The 19,974-nt window shown below is 41.0% G+C and overlaps 2 protein-coding genes across 2 annotated transcripts; both read right to left on the bottom strand.

Moving 5' to 3' along the window:
• Nucleotides 1-4,361: 4,361 nt before the first annotated feature.
• LOC143411462 (sperm motility kinase 2B-like) lies at nucleotides 4,362-5,879 on the bottom strand. Its single transcript, XM_076872235.1, has one exon. It carries the CDS (start codon nucleotides 5,877-5,879, stop codon nucleotides 4,362-4,364), a length of 1,518 nt encoding a protein of 505 aa, XP_076728350.1.
• A 10,840-nt stretch (nucleotides 5,880-16,719) lies between these two features.
• LOC143411463 (sperm motility kinase 2B-like) lies at nucleotides 16,720-18,237 on the bottom strand. The gene has a single exon (XM_076872236.1). It carries the CDS (start codon nucleotides 18,235-18,237, stop codon nucleotides 16,720-16,722), a length of 1,518 nt encoding a protein of 505 aa, XP_076728351.1.
• Between the last annotated feature and the right edge of the window lie 1,737 nt (nucleotides 18,238-19,974).

Genomic DNA, 19,974 nt, shown 5'->3' on the forward strand with positions numbered 1-19,974 from the left:
TGTAAAGGTGAGGCGAGCGTCGAGGAAGAGACCACCAAGAGACTGTCTCATGCAACAGCAAAGGGTTTATTGGGAGTTCAGCATGCTGGGGCTCAGAGCTCACTTGAATAGAGCAAAGAGCCCTGAGAACCGCTTAAGCAGAGCTTATATAGTTTCCTTGGAGAGGGCAGGGAGGGAAGTTACATTCTGCAGTTTGGCAGTTGGGGACAGCACATTCTGGGAACAAGATTAGCAAACAGTTCTTAAGATTTCAATAGTGTTTTGTTAAGCATACAGAAAAACGGAGTGACAAGTACCTATTTTATTAACCTTTCATTGGAGGGGAAGGGAGAGGGTATGGGGTGATCATTGCTATCCAAAATACATGAAGGCAGGAATTGGCGTGAATATACTTTGTAAACAACATGAGATATGAAAAATTGTGCTCTATATATGTGATAAAAATTGTAAAGTGCTCTGCTGTCATAAATAAAAAAAATTTACATGAAAAATAAGGTCAAAAGTGCCATTGAATGAGCTGCCTGTCCGCTCTCCTTATAAGGACTCAAGTCATACAGAACTAAGAGCTTGACCTACTCCCTTATGACACCATCTTTGGTAATTACATCATAATTCAGTCATTTGTTATGGGGAGCCGTGATTGCAAGGTGTGGGATTAGAACCTAAGCAAATGCTTTGGAAGATATAATTTAACCCATAACACTCTCTAATCCTACTTTTCTCAGAATTTTTATCCATTGGTATTGACTGTGATATTTCTACATCAATCCATGCAATCATACAACTTTGTGGGCTTGTCGTGAAGTACCTATCCTTGGTGGGTATGGTCATATCCTTGATGGGTGTGGTCTTGTACATTCCTACTGCCCAATGACCCAATGATCTTTCACTTAGTCCACCTTTAGACTTCCTTGATCCATAGGTTACATAGAAGTGTGCTTATTTTCCAAAGTTTTGGAGATGTTCTTTCATTTTACTATTTTCTAGTTTGAGTCCTTTGTAATGAAAGAACACACCAAGTATAGTTTTAATTCTTTCCAATTGGATAACTTCCAATGAAGAAAGATTCTGAAAAAAAAAATCTGGAAAGTGAAAACTAAATAAACAAACTGGATTAATAATCCAGTGGAAAAAATGTTACCAATAGATTAGACCAGTGTGGTCTAAACAACAAAGTACATAATCTTGAAAATAGAGTCAAAATAAACAAAGATGCAAAGAGACCATTAACAGAATGTTCCAGAAATCAGAGACAGTTTGCAGGTAATAAATTTAAGAATCATTGTGGTTGAAGGCTCCTGAAATGTGAACTAAAGAAATGCACAATCTTCTCAATATTAGAAAACTTTCCAAATCTTAGGAAAAAGATGAAATCCACACTCAAGACGCATATAGAATTCCAAATAGGCATGAGCAAAAATCATTCTCTCCAAGACACATTATAATGAAAATGCCTAATACACAGAAGAAGCTTAGAGTAACAGCCACAGAAAAATAGAGCAGGTCACATTCAGAGGTAAACCCATTTGGATTTCAACTGATTTCTCAACATAAACCCTAAAAGTTGGGAGGGCATGAAAACATACATGCTAAGTCTTGGAAAAAAACAGCTTCCAAACAGGATTAGTATAACCAGCAAAATTATCCTTCACAATAAGCAGAAACCAAAATAATTTGTAACCATGTAGTCTGCACTGCCAAATGTCCTCGATGGAATAATTCATGCAGAGAAAATACATAAAAATGAAAGAGATGAATACAATAGAAGAGTCCATTAAAGGATAACCAAGTTTGAATTTAGCATTAGAAATAAATTGAAATGGCAGGAAATAAAAATCATATTGGCAGTTTGGGTTAAAAAAAACAATACAAAGCAACATGTTGAATACAAGACATTCAGCAACATGTTGCCTACAAGACACTAAGCAAAGTGTTCCTTACAAGACACTTACCTTAGAGACAGAGACATGAATGAAAATGGGAAAAGCAAGGAAGCAAGGGTAGCTCCTCTCCTGTCAAAGTAGACTTCAATTCAAAATTAATTAGAGGGAACAAAGAAGATCCCTTCATACTGACGAGGGGAAAATCCAGCAACAAGATATACTGATTATAAATATTTATGCTTCAAACAATGCTGCATACAGAAAGCAAACTCTTATCAATATAAAGAAGGAAATAGATCAAAATACAAAAAATACTGGGGGATTTAAACAAAGCTCACTAACCATAGATATGTCATCCAGACATAAACAAAGATTATTTAGAACTAAAAATATTTCAAAAACAATGAATCAAATGGATCTTAAAGACATCAATAAAATATTTCTTTCATTGACAAAGCAATTCACTTTTTAATCACATCTGTTTGAATATTCATATTTTAGGAGATGGAGCAAATGTTAGGAAACACAAATAAAGACAGCGTACTCCTTGCATAGATAATAATGGAAGAAATATAATAAAGGAATAATAAAGGAATTCCAGCACCTACAATTGAACATTAAATGCTACACATTTACAAGAGCAATGAATTGTAGAAAAGAAATCTTAGAAAGAAATCAGAATAGAGATATTACAAAATGCTACACATTTACAAGAGCAATGAATTGTAGAAAAGAAATCTTAGAAAGAAATCAGAATAGAGATATTACAAAAATCTATGTGACAGTGTGAAGGCAACTTATAATTTTTTAAGAAATATAGAAACCCACTGCTAAAAATTTAAGTTGTCTTCACACTGTCACATATTTTTGTTCACTTTTTTATATTTTTTTAAAAATTATAATATACCAAAAATACCATATACCAAAAATACCATATAGCTAACTAATGTTACAACTCAAGGTCATAGAGAAAAAAATAAAGCAAATATCAGTTGAAGACATGCAGAAATCAATAAATGTAACAAACCACATAATTAGAATTCAGGACAAAAATCACAGGATTACATTGATAGATGCAGAAGATGCATTTGCCAAAGGTCACTACCCATTCATTTTTATAACAAGAGAAACTAAGGACAGAAGGAACTTCCCTCAACATCTTAAAGCCTATATATGACAAACCAAAGGCCAACATCATTCTGAATGGAGAAAAACTAAAAACATTTCTTCTAAAACCAGTAATAAGGAAAACATGTCCACTCTCCTCACTATGATTCAACATAGACCATTAACTGTATCCAAAGCAATCAGGCAAGAGAAAGAAATTACCAAAGTAGCAGGATAGAAGATCAACACATACAAAACAGTCAATTTCCTTTACTCCAATAATGAATCTGCTGCAGAGGAAATTAGGAAAATTCTATGTTCTATAACTTCAAAAAAAAAATTAGAAATAAATGTAACCAAGGAGGAGACAGACCTCTACACTGAAGTCTACACAAGAATGACAGAGTTTAACATAGTATACGTTTCTGACCACAAAGGGCAAGAGCCGGAAGCTGGTGTCAGAGCAGCTCCTGGTGCCAGACCAGTGGACATGTCAGAGAAAGAAGGTGCCCAAGCCATCAACTTTGACAAGCCTGACCATTTCTTATTTTTCATTTGTGTGCACTTAGCTTTACAAGACTATTAATAGAATCCAAAGGTAAGAATAAATCCATGTGGGTGCACCTTGCCTTAATGGATAATTGCATCCATAAGATGAACTGACCCTCCAGTCCTGAAATCCTGAGTACTCCCTGTCCCCTATCTTTAGCAACAGTCATGACAATTTTGAGGAGGCTGCATGGCAGGTGCTGAGGCACCCAGCCACTGCTGTACTGGCCAACTCTTCCCTACCTGCCCTACACACAGTATCATTATGATGCCCTGGAACACTGAGGACTTCCATGCCTTCTTGGAGGTATTCCTCCTGACCATGGTCACCAGCTAAAGGTCATGTCTACAGTGGCTCAATGGGAGAGACTCCATGGACACTGGGAGACTCCATGGACACGGGATCAACAGAAGCCAGCCTGTACTAGGTGAAAGCAAGTGAATGTTCTACACTGGCTCAAGACAAGTGAGTCCCCATCTATTCTAAGGGCAAGGGAGTCCAGTACACTGGAGAGGGAGGCACGGTGGTCCAGGCCTGGGAGATGATGGCTGGTGGGACCTGACCCACCCTGAGGACCCTCCTTTCTTTGAGTCAGAGCACTTTTCAATTTTGCAACACAAATTTTATTATACAATTTGTCCAAAATCAATGTTATCAAAAAACATGTCAGAGGAATGGGAGAAGGGAAAGGGGCAGGGCAGGGTGAAGTGTCCCAGGCAGAACAGTCTCTGGTGTCTTCCGCAGGTGGGGGCAGAGGAATCGCAGGCTGTCCACTGGTCCTGTCTGGCTCAGCTCTCCACTTTCTTGGAGCCACAGAAGGTCTACTGATCCGGCTCCGGCTCTGGCTCGCTTCTCCTGCGAACCCTTGGAAACACTCTATTGCGGGCACGTGGCATGCAACAGCACAGTCTTTGGACACAGTTAAGGATCCTCCTAGTCCAGCTCTTCCTGGGTTCTCGGGGTTCCTCTGGGGCTACATCTTGGGCCGAACTGCTGCGGACGGTCTCTACTAACCTGAGCAGGCGCTTCCAGCGGTTGGGCAAGTAGGACACCGAGTCAGACTGGGAGGCTTCGTCAGGAGGCGGGGCCTCAGCAGGCTGCAAGTCCAGAGGAAGAGCAGGCAGGCTGGCCCTTCTGATGCCCACCTGCCCTGGCTGTTTGGCTTCCTCAGGCAGCTGGTGCTTATGGGGCAAGGGCAAGGCTTGAAGGGCAGGCTCACTCGTGCTCCTCCTTGGGAGCACAGGGCCACGGGAAAGGCCCGCAGGACAAGAGGAAAGCCTAACCCTGCGAGGCACAGGCTTCCCTGGGTACATGCACTCTACCCGCTGGCTTTTCTGGTGCTGCAGAATCAAGTAGTTGGCCATCCTTGCATCAAACTTTCTCTTGGCCACAGACACCCAGGTTTGGTATGGATCGAGACCATTGTCAACCAGGAGCGCCATTATTTGGGGGTCTGGGTGTTTGGGAAGAGCCTCACTATGCTGTTGGGGTACACGCTCCCCACCCTGCTTCAGCCATGGGTGCCGAGAGATTTGCTTGACTGTGGGCCGCTTCGGGGGCTGCACAGTCAGTATGCTGTGGATGAGCCTTCGGGCTCTGACAGGCACTGAGTCAGGGACATCGTACCTTGCGTGAGTGATCCGCATCAGCAGGTCCTCATAGGACGTGGAGTCAAATGGGAGGCTCCGTGTCAGCATGAAATACAAGATGACCCCCAGGCTCCAGACGTCCACCGGGGGTCCCTCATACTCGTGCCGCAAGACACCTTCAGGGGCAAGGTATGGGAGTGTGCCCCAGATCCGCCTCAGCTTCTCCCCAGCCCTGAACCACGTGGCGGCACCAAAGTCGATCAGCTTGACGGTGCCTCTGGTATCCAGCATGATGTTCTCTGGCTTCAGGTCTCGGTGCACGATGCCCTGGTCATGGAGGTAGCCCACGGCACACACGATCTGCCTGAAAACCCTCCGGACCTCCTCCACCTGCATGCCACGTCTGATGTGCTCAAGCAGTTGTCCCCCACCTACGTGCTCCATCACCATGTAGACGGTGCTCTCGGTGCCAATCACGTGAAACAGCTGGACCACGTTGGGGTGCTCCAGACTCATCATTATCTGGGGTTCGTTGAAGGCTGGAATGTTCTGCACTTCCAGTGCCAGGGCTTTCACTGCCACCTGTGCCCCTGAGAGGCGATGGAGGGCTAGGCTCACCTGGCCATACCCACCACGCCCGATGACCTTCATGAACTCATAGTGCTCCATGAAGGCTGCCACACTGCAGGAACCTGGCACCTGCAGTGCTGCTACACTACTCTCACTACTCTCACTACTCGGGCTAAACATCCTAAGCAGGAACACCAACTAAGGATGCTAGCTTAAAAACAAAATAACAAGCCAAAACAACAAAGCAAAACCAAAAACCAAAAACAAAGCAAAATAACAAACCCAAATCAAAAAACCAAAAGCCAAACACCACAGCACCACCAACCACCAACCACCAACCACCAACCAGCGAATACCAACCACCAACCACCAAACGCACTAACTATCTGGGAGTCCGACAGGTCACCACCAAGAGCTTCCTGTACTTGTGGACAAAAACCCAGCCCTGGCCACTTTCTTATATACCCGCTGTTTGAAGCGTCCTCACAATGGCTCCTTGTGAGGAAAGAGCAAGAAAAGGACCAACCATGCCTGGTCTAAACCCTCAGTGGTCATCTCCCTTTGGGGCCTCCAGAACTGTTTCCATGTCACAACAAGAATACAAATGGACTCCAGACATACATATATATATATATTTGGTTCAGTTGGTTATGGAGACTGATATTTACTTGTTTACAAATTCAAAGGACTTGTCATTTCAATTCTAAACATTTCTAATAATTCTGGGCTTCTGAAGACCTTATCATGTCTACACTCAAGGTATTCAATTTCTTTTTCTTCCAAATCATTGGTGTCAAAATATAGTAGCACTTGGCTCCCATTATGATACTGAAACAACATGATCTGTTCCCTAAGCACAGTCTTAACACCTATGGGGCTAAGAGGGAGGAAGGCTTCATCCTAATTGCCCCATATAGTCCTGCTGGGGAATTCTCATTGGAAACTCAGGAATTCAAAAAAGAGTGGGTTGATATATTCAAAGTGATTAAAAACAAAATATGGGCGCCAAGAATCCTAAAACTGGCAAAAGTGTCCTTCCCACAGAGAGAAGAAATGGAGGTCTTCCCAGATGAAGGAGTCTCTTCCTGCTGCTATAACAAAATACCTTGCAATGGGTAATTAATTGGTAGTTTTTCACTTCTCCCAGTTCAAGGTCAGAACATTTTGTGGCCATATTCTCACATGATGAAAGGGGAAGAAGTTTTGAACTCAATCCCTCAAGAATTTATTTATTTATTTGGCTGAGGGGACATACTGGTGATTGATCCCAGGGTCTCAAACATATCAGTCAAATTCTCTAACACTGAGGTACATCCCCAGCCACTTATTTATTTATATATTTATTTTGAGTCAAAATTTTGCTAAGTTGCTCAGGCTGGGCTTGAATGTGTGATCGTTCAGCCTCAGTAAACAGAGTACATAGGCTTACAGTCTGTTATACTTTGGGCATAAGTCCCCCCACCCCCAAAATCCTATATTCATGCAGAAATAGTGATAAAATTATTGGAATGTGGAGCCTATAACCTAACTGGAGTTCAGGGTGTAACTGAGGGCAGGTGGGGTGCGGCTGGAGGAGCTAGGTCACTGTGGTCATGCCAGGAGAGCTCCTGCTTTTCTGTGATCTCTTCCCGTCTCTCTGCTTTCTCACTGCCATGAGAGGAACAGCTTTCCTCCACTGGGCCTTTCCCTCATAGTGTACTGACTCACCTTGGACCCAGAGAATTGGAGTTGGCCATCTATGGACTGAGCCCTTGGGATCATATGCCCATCCTCTAGTTTGTTTTTATCAGAGGCTTTGGTTAGAGTGAAATCTCACTGTTGAGAGTACATCTATTTTTAGTGTGGAAATATTTGAAGTATACAAATATGAAGGTTTGATTTTTTAAAAAAAGCTAACAGAATCAGACATTTGTGTAGTGAGAAGTGGGGACGTTCCTCTGTTCCTCTGAATAAACTGATTGTATGGGTCAAAAACCTTTTTCCCACAAAGACTTTGTAAGACTTTGTAATAGTGAGCTGGAAAAGCTTTAGATTATTGTAAGAAGAGTTGAACAGGGATTCTGGTGTTCAGATGACCAGAATACCAACAGATGCAGACCTGGCTCCTGAGCTTTCAGAAGGATATAAGGACCCTATCAGAAGTTGGACTACAGACTACTTGTGTTATAATCTGGCAGAACATTTGATTATTTATCTAATTTCTTTCTTCTTTAAAATCTCTACTCAAATGTTTTCTTCTGGAAAGCTCTACACAAGTGACCTTATTTAGTATTTCAGTAAACCCTATCCCATCCCATTATTCAATAATTTTCTACTTCATTCTACTTGTGCTGCTTCTTCCATGTATGTTGTCACATAAACGTAGTGGTCACATGGAAATATTGTCAAAATGCATGATATAATGTATCACTTTTATGTTAGTTCTTGCTCTTCCTCTTCTACTAGAATATAAACAAATCTCTGTTGTACAGCCCATTAGAGGCATCCAAGGAAAAAAATTGTTGAATGAGAGAAAGCATGAAAGATTAAACAGATGTTATACTCCAAGAAACAAAGTAAAAAGTATACAGACATACAAATGAACGATTTGAAACCTAAGTTATAAAGTTTTAACTTAGCCATGTTTTGATCCCCTTTTTCCATTCCAAGAAATAAGTGTTTGATTTTACACAGAATATGATTTTGTCATATGAAGGACATTACATTTTGAAAGGATGTTTATATAAAGGAACCAGAGATCTGATGCTTCATTCAAATTGATGGAGAAAAAAGAATAGCTTTAAAAAAATTTTACAAGAAAAATATCTTTTAAATAATCTCATAGAGTCCCTGAAAGTAAATGAACCAAATGCAAAGAGACAATATGCTGAGCAGAAAGCTATAGATAATGGAAAGATGAGGTATGGCAGTGGCAGTGAACGAAATAGACTTTAAGTGTTAAATTGGGCTTAAGAAGTGAGACTTACAAAATATAAACTAAAACAAATGAGGCAAATTACATATCAAGTAATTTTATCTTTCTTTATAGTACTTTTTATTGTTGTTTTTATTTGTTCTTTATGGATATACGTGATAGTAGAGTACTTTGATATATTATACATACACAGAATATAAGTTATTCTAGTTAGGATCCCATTCTTCAAGTTGTACATGATGTGAAGTGACACTGGTCATGTATTTATGTATGAACACAAGTAAGTTATGTCAATTTATTGTACTGTCTTTCCTATTCCTATCCCCAATCTTTTTCTTCCCTCCCATTTGTCTAATTAAATGAACTTCTATTCTTCCCCTACCCACCATCCCTTGTTGTGAGTTAGCATCCAAACATGAGAGAGAACATTTGGCTTTTGGCTTTTTGGGATAGGCTTATTTCACTTAGCTTGATATCTGCAGTTCCATCCATTTACTAGCAAATGCTATAATTTCATTCTGAACAGATGCTTCTCAGAAGAACATATACAATCAACAAATATATGAACAAATGTTCAACATCTCTAGTAATTAGAGAAATGCAAATCAAAACTACTCTAACATTTCATCTCACTCTGGTCAGAATGGCAGCTATCAAGAATACAAACAAAAATAAACGTTGAAAAGGATGTGGGGAAAAAGGCATACTAATAGATTGCTGTTGGGACTGAAAATTGTTGCAGCCAATCTGGAAAGCAGTGTGGAGATTCCTTGCAAAACTTGGAATTGAACCACCATTTGACCCAGCTATGCCACTCCTTGGTTTATAGCCAAAGGACTTAAAAACAGCATACTACAGGGAAACAGCCATATCAATGTTTATAACAGCACAATTCACAATAGCTAAATTGTGGAACCAACCCAGAGGCCCTTCAATAGATGTATGGATAGGGAAAATGTGGCATGTATACACAATGGAACATTACTCAGCATTAAAAGAGAATAAAATCATGGCATTTGCAAGTAAATGGATGGAGTTGGAGAATATAATGCTAAGGGAAGGAAGCCAATGCCAAAAAAAAAAAAAACACCAAAGGCCAAATGTTTTCTTTGATTTGAGGGTGCTGACTCAAAATGGTGATGGGTGGGGGAAGCATGGGAGGAATGGAGGAACTTTAGATAGGGCAAAGCGGAGCGGAAGGGGCTAAGGGGGTAGGAAAGACAGTGGAATGAGTTAGACATCTTTACCCTAACACAATAAAGACAATAATGGTGTGAAAATACTTTTGTACAAGTAGTGACTTGAAAACTTGTGCTGTATATGTGTAATATGAAATGAATTGCATTGTCTACCATCATGTATAACTAATAGTATTTTAATAAAGAAAAAACAGAGGAAAACATTTGGACATATCCATTTAATTGCACAGAATGGAAATTTTCGAAGGCTAAACTATAAAATATAAACTTTGAGCTTATAAGTGAAAAGAAAATCTAACAGAAATTGTGAGGGATCTTTATTCACAAGTAGTGAGTCGACAACTGTAGCAGGAAGGCAACCTGACAAGGAAGGGGTGCCGAGGATGGCTCCAGAGGCAGCCATGAAAGAAACTGTAGAGATTTTGAAAATGGAGTGAGTCAGTGTGAGGGAAACCATGTTAATCAGAGCAAGGGAATCCAGGGGCAAAAGGCTGCATGGGAAGCAAATCAGGAGGAAGAGTGCACTGTCCTCTTCCCCTCTAGGTGCTTTCCATGCTGAACTGCTGAACTTCTAGACCTTGTCCAGTAGAGGAGGCTTCCCCTAAATATAAGTTTGGGATAAGAGCTCTGATTAGAACACTGAAATATCTACACATTCCTGACCTTGAAAGGCCAATTATCTGTTAAATGATGGCTTAATTTTCATTTCCACTGATGTCATAAAGCACCATCTCTTGTGGCTGAATCAGCATCCCCAGTAACGGTTCTCCTAACCTGCCCTTAGTAGTCAGGTGTGGACCACCTCTCTGAAGAATTTAACTTAATTATTTGAACTAAGAGATTGGTTTAAAAACTTACACCATTTTCCAGAGAACCAAACTCTTAAAAGTCCAACAACTTATAGCATTCTAAACTATTATAGAGTTCATCCCTATGCATCTTTTCACCCTGTAAAGTATAAAAGTGTTTCTGGAATAGAATAAAGTTCTATTGGTTAGCACACACATATTTGGAAAAAATACCAAGGAGCAAACATTAAGAAATAGACTTGTCTTAGCAATTAAAACCTTTAAGAGGATATCAGAAATGAGAGCACCACACATAGGCATTTGTAGGTCAAGAGTCACCCTGTCTTGGGAATTTATGCAAACCTGAACTGTATGAAGGAAACAAGAAACACTTCATTTAACAATGACAACAACAAAAATGGACTGCCTTTGATTTAAGAAGATGATGAATTTTAGGTGTAGATCCAAAGGAACACTTGAAATTCAGTCATATTATTTGTATCATTTATCTGTTGTAGAGAAAGATCAAGGTTCTAGCTGCCTATGGGAACAAAGATAAAGAGCACAACTAAACTGGCATTTGTTTTCATAAACTACAGCAACTGCCAAGACTTCTGCCACCTACTTTCAGTGATCACAGTTTAGCGGGCATTGGGCACCAAGTGTCATTGTCAGCTCTTCACTTGTTCACTCAGTTGTTGTTTTGAATTCTCTACTGTGGTCTGACAGGCAGATGAATAAAATGGAGGGGAAAAATAAGAATAACAACTTATTATTTAAGAAACTACAAACTCCAAAACCAGCAGAAAGTCCCTGCATCTGCAAAATGTCGACTTCAAGGATTTAGGGTGATGGAGATATTCAGCTCTAAAGACAGAGGGACAGATGGAAAATAGATTAGACAGAAATATATGATTATCACAATAGCTAAAATATGGAAGCACCTAGATGCCCTTCAATAGATGGATGGATAAAAAATATGGCATACATACACAATGGAATATTACTCAGCAATAAAAAGAATAAAGTCATCACCAGAATTTATACTAACCAGCTCAGACTTTAAAAACAAAATGTCTTTGCAATTTGCTTGCTTAGTTTTTAGTAAAACAAGCTGCCAAAAGTCAACATGGAAGCTTTCTTCTTCTCAAATCAGAAACAGAAACACCTTGTTTCGGACAATTCACGTGGCAGAAGCATTTATTTGCCTTATAAAAGGGTTTTGTGTCTCCTAGAGAGTCAAACTTGGGGTAGTCAAACTTGGAGCTGAGTGCATTCGGAAAGGGAAAGATCACAATATCCAGTGCCTTTCACCCCATGTTTGCAAACTTAGAGAAACAGTGGGAATGAACTGATACAGTCACAGCAAAGTTTCTAGCATGGAAAGACTCCGAAAAGGAATGAATTCACCCCAACAGTAGAAAACACCTGGCCTTGTGATCTGGGTCTAACATAAACCATATCAGGAGGGCTTGTCTTGACCCAGGCCTGAAACCAAATTTGCAGCCTTCTGCAGCTCCATCTGCCTGGCATGTGGCAGTACTTTGGGAAATGAGATCCAATAAATAAGCCAAAATCTTGGATCTCAGCAGGATCCAAAATAATCTCTGCATCACCTGAACTGGGCAAGTATTGTTAAGTTATAGAGGATTGATGTTTAAAATTATTGTTGTGACAACATGATTAAAAAATGCCAGTGGTTCTGAAGAAACATTCCAGTTCTCTTGCTTCACTTTGCTATTGGAAACATGACTGGAAGCCCTCAATTAAGAGCAAGTAAGTGCATATCATGTCTGGACAACTCAAGGTAGAAAAGGGAGGTGGTTCAGAAAGTTTGAGCTCTCTCATTTAGGAAAAAAAATTGGCTGATGAATTGCATAACTAATGAACAAATGAAAAAAGTGCAATTGTATTTACCTACTGGATTGATTAGTGAGTACCAATGCACACACTCCTACCATTAGTCAGGATTTGAGGAAGTATTCTCCTGATGCTTTGTTGTCCATTTTAAAATCGGATCTCTCAATTATATTGATGAAATAGGATATCCAGTCCTCCTGCATAAATGTAAATGAATCAAATTTCTATATACTTAGTATATATCATAGAGCTAAAGACATAGAGATCCAAAGGGAAATTGGACATTAATAATTTTAAAGATCAATATAATTATTCAATCAATACATGGAAAATGTTCTTACCAAGTTAGGAAGCAAAGGACTTTAAAAAATATCGGGGTACTGTGTTACTCAGCTTTCCCTCATTATAACAGTAGGGAGCGGGAGCATGGGAGACATGATGAACTCTAGATAGGGCAGAGGGTGTTGGAGGGGAAGGGAGGGGGTATGAGGTAATCATAAGGTAATTAATGATGGTGGAATGTGGTAAGCATTACTATCCAAAATCAAGGAAGGCAGGAATTGGTGTGAATATACTTTGTAAACAAGGATATATATGAAAAATTGTGCTCTATATATGTAATAAAAATTGTAATGCGCTCTGCTGTCATAAATAAAATTTACATAAAAAATATGGTCAAAAGTGCCATTGAATGAGCAGCCTGCCCACTCTCCGACTCTGTCATACAAAACCAAGAGCTTGACCTACTCTCTTATGACACCATCTTTGTGGTAGTTACATCATAATTCAGTCATTTGTTAGGGGGAGCCCTGATTGCTAGGTGGGGGATTACAACCTAAACAATTGCTTTGGAAGATATGATTTAAACCATAACACTCTCTAATCCTACTTTTCTCAGAAATTTTGTCATGTGATATTTCTACATCAATCCTTGCAATCATACAACTTTGTAGGCTTGTCATGAAGTACATATCCTTGATGGGTATGGTCTTGTAAATTCCTCCTGCCTAATGACCCAATGATCTTTCCCTTAGTCCACCTTTCGAGTTCCTTGATCCATAGGTTACATAGAAGTGTGCTTATTTTCCAAAGTTTTACTCTTTTCTAGTTTCAGTCCTTTGTGATGAAAGAACACACCAAGTATAGTAAGTAAGAATTCAGTGGGAAAATGTTGCCAATAGATTAGACCACTTTGACCACTTTGAAAATAGATTTTCAGTGTGGTCTAAACAACAAAGTACATCATTTTGAAAATAGAGTCAAAATAAAGATGCAAAAAGACCATTAGCAGAATGTAACAAATTTAAGAATCATTGTGGTTGAAGACTCCTGAAATGTGAACTAAAGAAATATATCATCTTCTCAATGAATATGAGAAAAATTTCTAAATCTTAGGAATAAGATGAAATCCACACTCAAGACACATATAGAATTCCAAATAGGCGCCAGCAAAAATCATTCTCTCCAAGACACATTATAATGAAAATGCCTAATACACAGAAGAAGCTTAGAGTGTTAAAAGCCACAAGAAAAATACAGCAGGTCACATTCAGAGGTAAACCCATTTGGATTTCAACTGATATCTCAACATAGACCCTAAAAGCTAGGAGGGCATGGAAAGATAAATGCCAAGTCTTGGAAAAAAAAACCGATTCCAAACAGGATTAGTATAACCAGTAAAATTATCCTTCCCAATAAGCAGAAACAAAAATAATTTGTAACCATGTAGTCTGCACTGCCAAATGTCCTTGATGGAGTATTTCATGCAGAGAAAATACATAAAAATAAAAGAGATGAATACAATAGAATAATCCCATTAAAGGATAACCAAGTTTGAATTTAGCATTAGAAATAAATTGAAATGGCAGGAAATAAAAATCATCTTTCTATAATAATAATGAAAGCAAAAATCATATTGGCAGTTTGGATTAAAAAAACAAGTATCAACATGTTGCCTACAAGACACCTTAGAGACAGAGATATGCATGAAAATGGGAAAAGCAAGGAAGCAGGGGTAGCTCCTCTCATGTCAAAGTAGACTTCAAGTCAAAATTTGAGGAGACAAAGAAGATTTCTTCAAACTGACGAGGGGAAAATCCAGCAACAAGATATACTGATTATAAATATTTATGCTCCAAACAACTGTGCTTATGCATACAGAAAGCAAACTCTTCTCAATATAAAGAAGGAAATAGATCAAAATACAAAAAATACTGGGGGATTTAAACAAAGCTCTCTAACCATTAGATAAGACATAAAGATTATTTAGAACTAAAAATATTTCAAAAACAATGAATCAAATGGATGTCTTTATCAATAAAATATTTCATTCATTGACAAAGCAATTCACTTTTTAATCACATCTGTTTGACTATTCATATTTTAGGAGATGGAGCAAATGTTAGGAAACACAAATAAAGACAGAGTTATCCTTGCATAGATAATAATGGATGAAATATAATAAAGGAATAATAAAGGAATTCCAGCACCTACAATTGAACATTAAATGCTACACATTTACAAGAGAAATGAATTGTAGAAAAGAAACCTTAGAAAGAAATCAGAATAGAGATATAACAAAAATCTATGTGACAGAGTGAAGACAACTTATATTTTTTTAAAATTATAGAAACCCATTGTTAAAAATTTAATTTCTCTTCACAGTCATAGATTTTTGTTAACTTTTTTATAAAAATTTATAATATACCCACAATACCATAGAGTTAACTAATGTTACACCTCAAGGTCATAGAGAAAATAATCCAATAATGTTACACCTCAAGGTCATAGAGAAAAAAAATAATCCAAATATCAGTTGAAGACATGCAGAAATCAATGTAACAAACCACATAATTAGAATTCAGGACAAGAATCATAGGATTACATTGATAGATGCAGAAGATGCATTTGTCAAAGGCCACTACCCATTCATTTTTATAACAAGAGAAATTAAGGACAGAAGGAACTTCCCTCAACATCTTAAAGCCTATATATAACAAACCAAAGGCCAACATTATTCTGAATGGAGAAAAACTGAAAACATTTACTCTAAAACCAGGAATAAGGAAAACATGTCCATTCTCCCCTCCCCACTATGATTCAATAGAGACCATTAACTGTATCCAAAGCAATTAGGTAAGACAAAGACATTACCAAAGTAGCTACCAAAGTAGCAGGATAGAAGATCAACACATATAACAGTCAATTTCCTTTACTCCAATAATGAATCTGCTGCAAAAATGTTCCATAACTTCAAAAAATTAGAAAAATTAGAAATAAATGTAACCAAGGAGGTGACAGACCTCTTGGTTACAGACCTCTACACAAGGATGACAGTTTAACATAGCAAAAATTTCTGACCCCAAAGGGCAAGAGCCGGAAGCTGGTGTCAGTGTAGCTCCTGGTGCCAGCCCAGTGCACATGTGAGAGAAACCATGTGCCCAAGCTGTCACCTTGGACAAGCCTAGTAATAGAATCCAAAGGTAAGAGAAAATCCATGTGGGTGCACCTTGCCTTAATGGATAATTGCATCCATAAGATGAACTGACCCTCCAGTCCTGAAATCCGGAGTACTCCGTGTCCCTTATCTTTAGCAACAGTCATGACAATTTTGAGTGAGGCGGCTGCATGGCAGGTGCTGAGGCACCCAGCCACTGCTGTACTGGCCAACTCTTCCCTACCTGCCCTACACACAGTATCATTATGATGCCCTGGAACACTGAGGTCTTCCATGCCTTCTTGGAGGTATTCCTCCTGACCATGGTCACCAGCTAAAGGTCATGTCTACAGTGGCTCAATGGGAGAGACTCCATGGACACTGGGAGACTCCATGGACACGGGATCAACAGAAGCCAGCCTGTACTAGGTGAAAGCAAGTGAATGTTCTACACTGGCTCAAGACAAGTGAGTCGCCATCTATTCTAAGGGCAAGGCAGTCCAGTACACTGGAGAGGGAGGCACGGTGGTCCAGGCCTGGGAGATGATGGCTGGTGGGACCTGACCCACCCTGAGGACCCTCCTTTCTTTGAGTCAGAGCACTTTTCAATTTTGCAACACAAATTTTATTATACAATTTGTCCAAAATCAATGTTATCAAAAAACATGTCAGAGGAATGGGAGAAGGGAAAGGGGCAGGGCAGGGTGAAGTGTCCCAGGCAGAACAGTCTCTGGTGTCTTCTGCAGGTGGGGGCAGAGGAATCGCAGGCTGTCCACTGGTCCTGTCTGGCTCAGCTCTCCACTTTCTTGGAGCCACAGAAGGTCTACTGATCCGGCTCCGGCTCCGGCTCGCTTCTCCTGCGAACCCTTGGAAACACTCTATTGCGGGCACGTGGCATGCAACAGCACAGTCTTTGGACACAGTTAAGGATCCTCCTAGTCCAGCTCTTCCTGGGTTCTCGGGGTTCCTCTGGGGCTACATCTTGGGCCGAACTGCTGCGGACGGTCTCTACTAACCTGAGCAGGCGCTTCCAGCGGTTGGGCAAGTAGGACACCGAGTCAGACTGGGAGGCTTCGTCAGGAGGCGGGGCCTCAGCAGGCTGCAAGTCCAGAGGAAGAGCAGGCAGGCTGGCCCTTCTGATGCCCACCTGCCCTGGCTGTTTGGCTTCCTCGGGCAGCTGGTGCTTATGGGGCAAGGGCAAGGCTTGAAGGGCAGGCTCACTCGTGCTCCTCCTTGGGAGCACAGGGCCACGGGAAAGGCCCGCAGGACAAGAGGAAAGCCTAACCCTGCGAGGCACAGGCTTCCCTGGGTACATGCACTCTACCCGCTGGCTTTTCTGGTGCTGCAGAATCAAGTAGTTGGCCATCCTTGCATCAAACTTTCTCTTGGCCACAGACACCCAGGTTTGGTATGGATCGAGACCATTGTCAACCAGGAGCGCCATTATTTGGGGGTCTGGGTGTTTGGGAAGAGCCTCACTATGCTGTTGGGGTACACGCTCCCCACCCTGCTTCAGCCATGGGTGCCGAGAGATTTGCTTGACTGTGGGCCGCTTCGGGGGCTGCACAGTCAGTATGCTGTGGATGAGCCTTCGGGCTCTGACAGGCACTGAGTCAGGGACATCGTACCTTGCGTGAGTGATCCGCATCAGCAGGTCCTCATAGGACGTGGAGTCAAATGGGAGGCTCCGTGTCAGCATGAAATACAAGATGACCCCCAGGCTCCAGACGTCCACCGGGGGTCCCTCATACTCGTGCCGCAAGACACCTTCAGGGGCAAGGTATGGGAGTGTGCCCCAGATCCGCCTCAGCTTCTCCCCAGCCCTGAACCACGTGGCGGCACCAAAGTCGATCAGCTTGACGGTGCCTCTGGTATCCAGCATGATGTTCTCTGGCTTCAGGTCTCGGTGCACGATGCCCTGGTCATGGAGGTAGCCCACGGCACACACGATCTGCCTGAAAACCCTCCGGACCTCCTCCACCTGCATGCCACGTCTGATGTGCTCAAGCAGTTGTCCCCCACCTACGTGCTCCATCACCATGTAGACGGTGCTCTCGGTGCCAATCACGTGAAACAGCTGGACCACGTTGGGGTGCTCCAGACTCATCATTATCTGGGGTTCGTTGAAGGCTGGAATGTTCTGCACTTCCAGTGCCAGGGCTTTCACTGCCACCTGTGCCCCTGAGAGGCGATGGAGGGCTAGGCTCACCTGGCCATACCCACCACGCCCGATGACCTTCATGAACTCATAGTGCTCCATGAAGGCTGCCACACTGCAGGAACCTGGCACCTGCAGTGCTGCTACACTACTCTCACTACTCTCACTACTCGGGCTAAACATCCTAAGCAGGAACACCAACTAAGGATGCTAGCTTAAAAACAAAATAACAAGCCAAAACAACAAAGCAAAACCAAAAACCAAAAACAAAGCAAAATAACAAACCCAAATCAAAAAACCAAAAGCCAAACACCACAGCACCACCAACCACCAACCACCAACCACCAACCAGCGAATACCAACCACCAACCACCAAACGCACTAACTATCTGGGAGTCCGACAGGTCACCACCAAGAGCTTCCTGTACTTGTGGACAAAAACCCAGCCCTGGCCACTTTCTTATATACCCGCTGTTTGAAGCGTCCTCACAATGGCTCCTTGTGAGGAAAGAGCAAGAAAAGGACCAACCATGCCTGGTCTAAACCCTCAGTGGTCATCTCCCTTTGGGGCCTCCAGAACTGTTTCCATGTCACAACAAGAATACAAATGGACTCCAGACATACATATATATATATATTTGGTTCAGTTGGTTATGGAGACTGATATTTACTTGTTTACAAATTCAAAGGACTTGTCATTTCAATTCTAAACATTTCTAATAATTCTGGGCTTCTGAAGACCTTATCATATCTACACTCAAGGTATTCAATTTCTTTTTCTTCCAAATCATTGGTGTCAAAATATAATAGCACTTGGCTCCCATTATGATACTGAAACAACATGATCTGTTCCCTAAGCACAGTCTTAACACCTATGGGGCTAAGAGGGAGGAAGGCTTTATCCTAATTGCCCCATATAGTCCTGCTGGGGAATTCTCATTGGAAACTTTGGAATTCAAAAAAGAGTTGGTTGATATTTTCAGAGTGATAAAAAACAAAATATGGACGCCAAGAATCCTAAAACTGGCAAAAGTGTCCTTCCCACAGAGAGAAGAAATGGAGGTCTTCCCAGATGAAGGAGTCTCTTCCTGCTACTGTAATCAAATACCTTGGAATGGGTAATTAATTGGTAGTATTTCACTTTTCCCAGTTCCAGGTCAGAACATTTTGTGGCCATATCCTCACATGATGAAAGGGGAAGAAGTTTTGAACTCAATCCCTCAAGCATTTATTAATTTATTTGGCTGAGAGGACATACTGGTGATTGATCCCAGGGTCTCAAACATATCAGTCAAATTCTCTAACACTGAGGTACATCCCCAGCCACTTATTTATTTATATATTTATTTTGAGACAAAATTTTGCTAAGTTGCTCAGGCTGGGCTTGAATGTGTGATCGTTCAGCCTCAGTAAACAGAGTACATAGGCTTACAGTCTGTTATACTTTGGGCATAAGTCCCCCCACCCCCACACTCCTATATTCATGCAGAAATAGTGATAAAATTATTGGAATGTGGAGCCTATAACCTAACTGGAGTGTCCAAGTTTCAGTTCAGGGTGTAACTGCGGGCAGGTGGGTTGCAGCTGGAGGAGCTAGGTCACTGTGGTCATGCCAGGAGAGCTCCTGCTTTTCTGTGATCCCTTCCTGTCTCTCTGCTTTCTCACTGCCATGAGAGGAACAGCTTTCCTCCACTGGGCCTTTCCCTCATAGTGTACTGACTCACCTTGGACCCAGAGAATTGGAGTTGGCCATCTGTGGACTGAGCCCTTGGGATCATATGCCCATCCTCTAGTTGTTTTTTATCAGAGGCTTTGGTTAGAGTGAAATCTCACTGTTGAGAGTACATCTATTTTTAGTGTGGAAATATTTGAAGTATACAAATATGAAGGTTTGATTTTTTAAAAAAAGCTAACAGAATA

The sequence above is a fragment of the Callospermophilus lateralis genome, chromosome 12, assembly GCF_048772815.1.
Source record: "Callospermophilus lateralis isolate mCalLat2 chromosome 12, mCalLat2.hap1, whole genome shotgun sequence".
Lineage (NCBI taxonomy): Eukaryota > Metazoa > Chordata > Mammalia > Rodentia > Sciuridae > Callospermophilus > Callospermophilus lateralis.

What these genes read in the sequence shown, in the direction of transcription:
- LOC143411462 (XM_076872235.1), bottom strand. Translation starts at nt 5,879, where the DNA reads ATGTTTAGCCCGAGTAGTGAGAGTAGTGAGAGTAGTGTAGCAGCACTG.
- LOC143411463 (XM_076872236.1), bottom strand. Translation starts at nt 18,237, where the DNA reads ATGTTTAGCCCGAGTAGTGAGAGTAGTGAGAGTAGTGTAGCAGCACTG.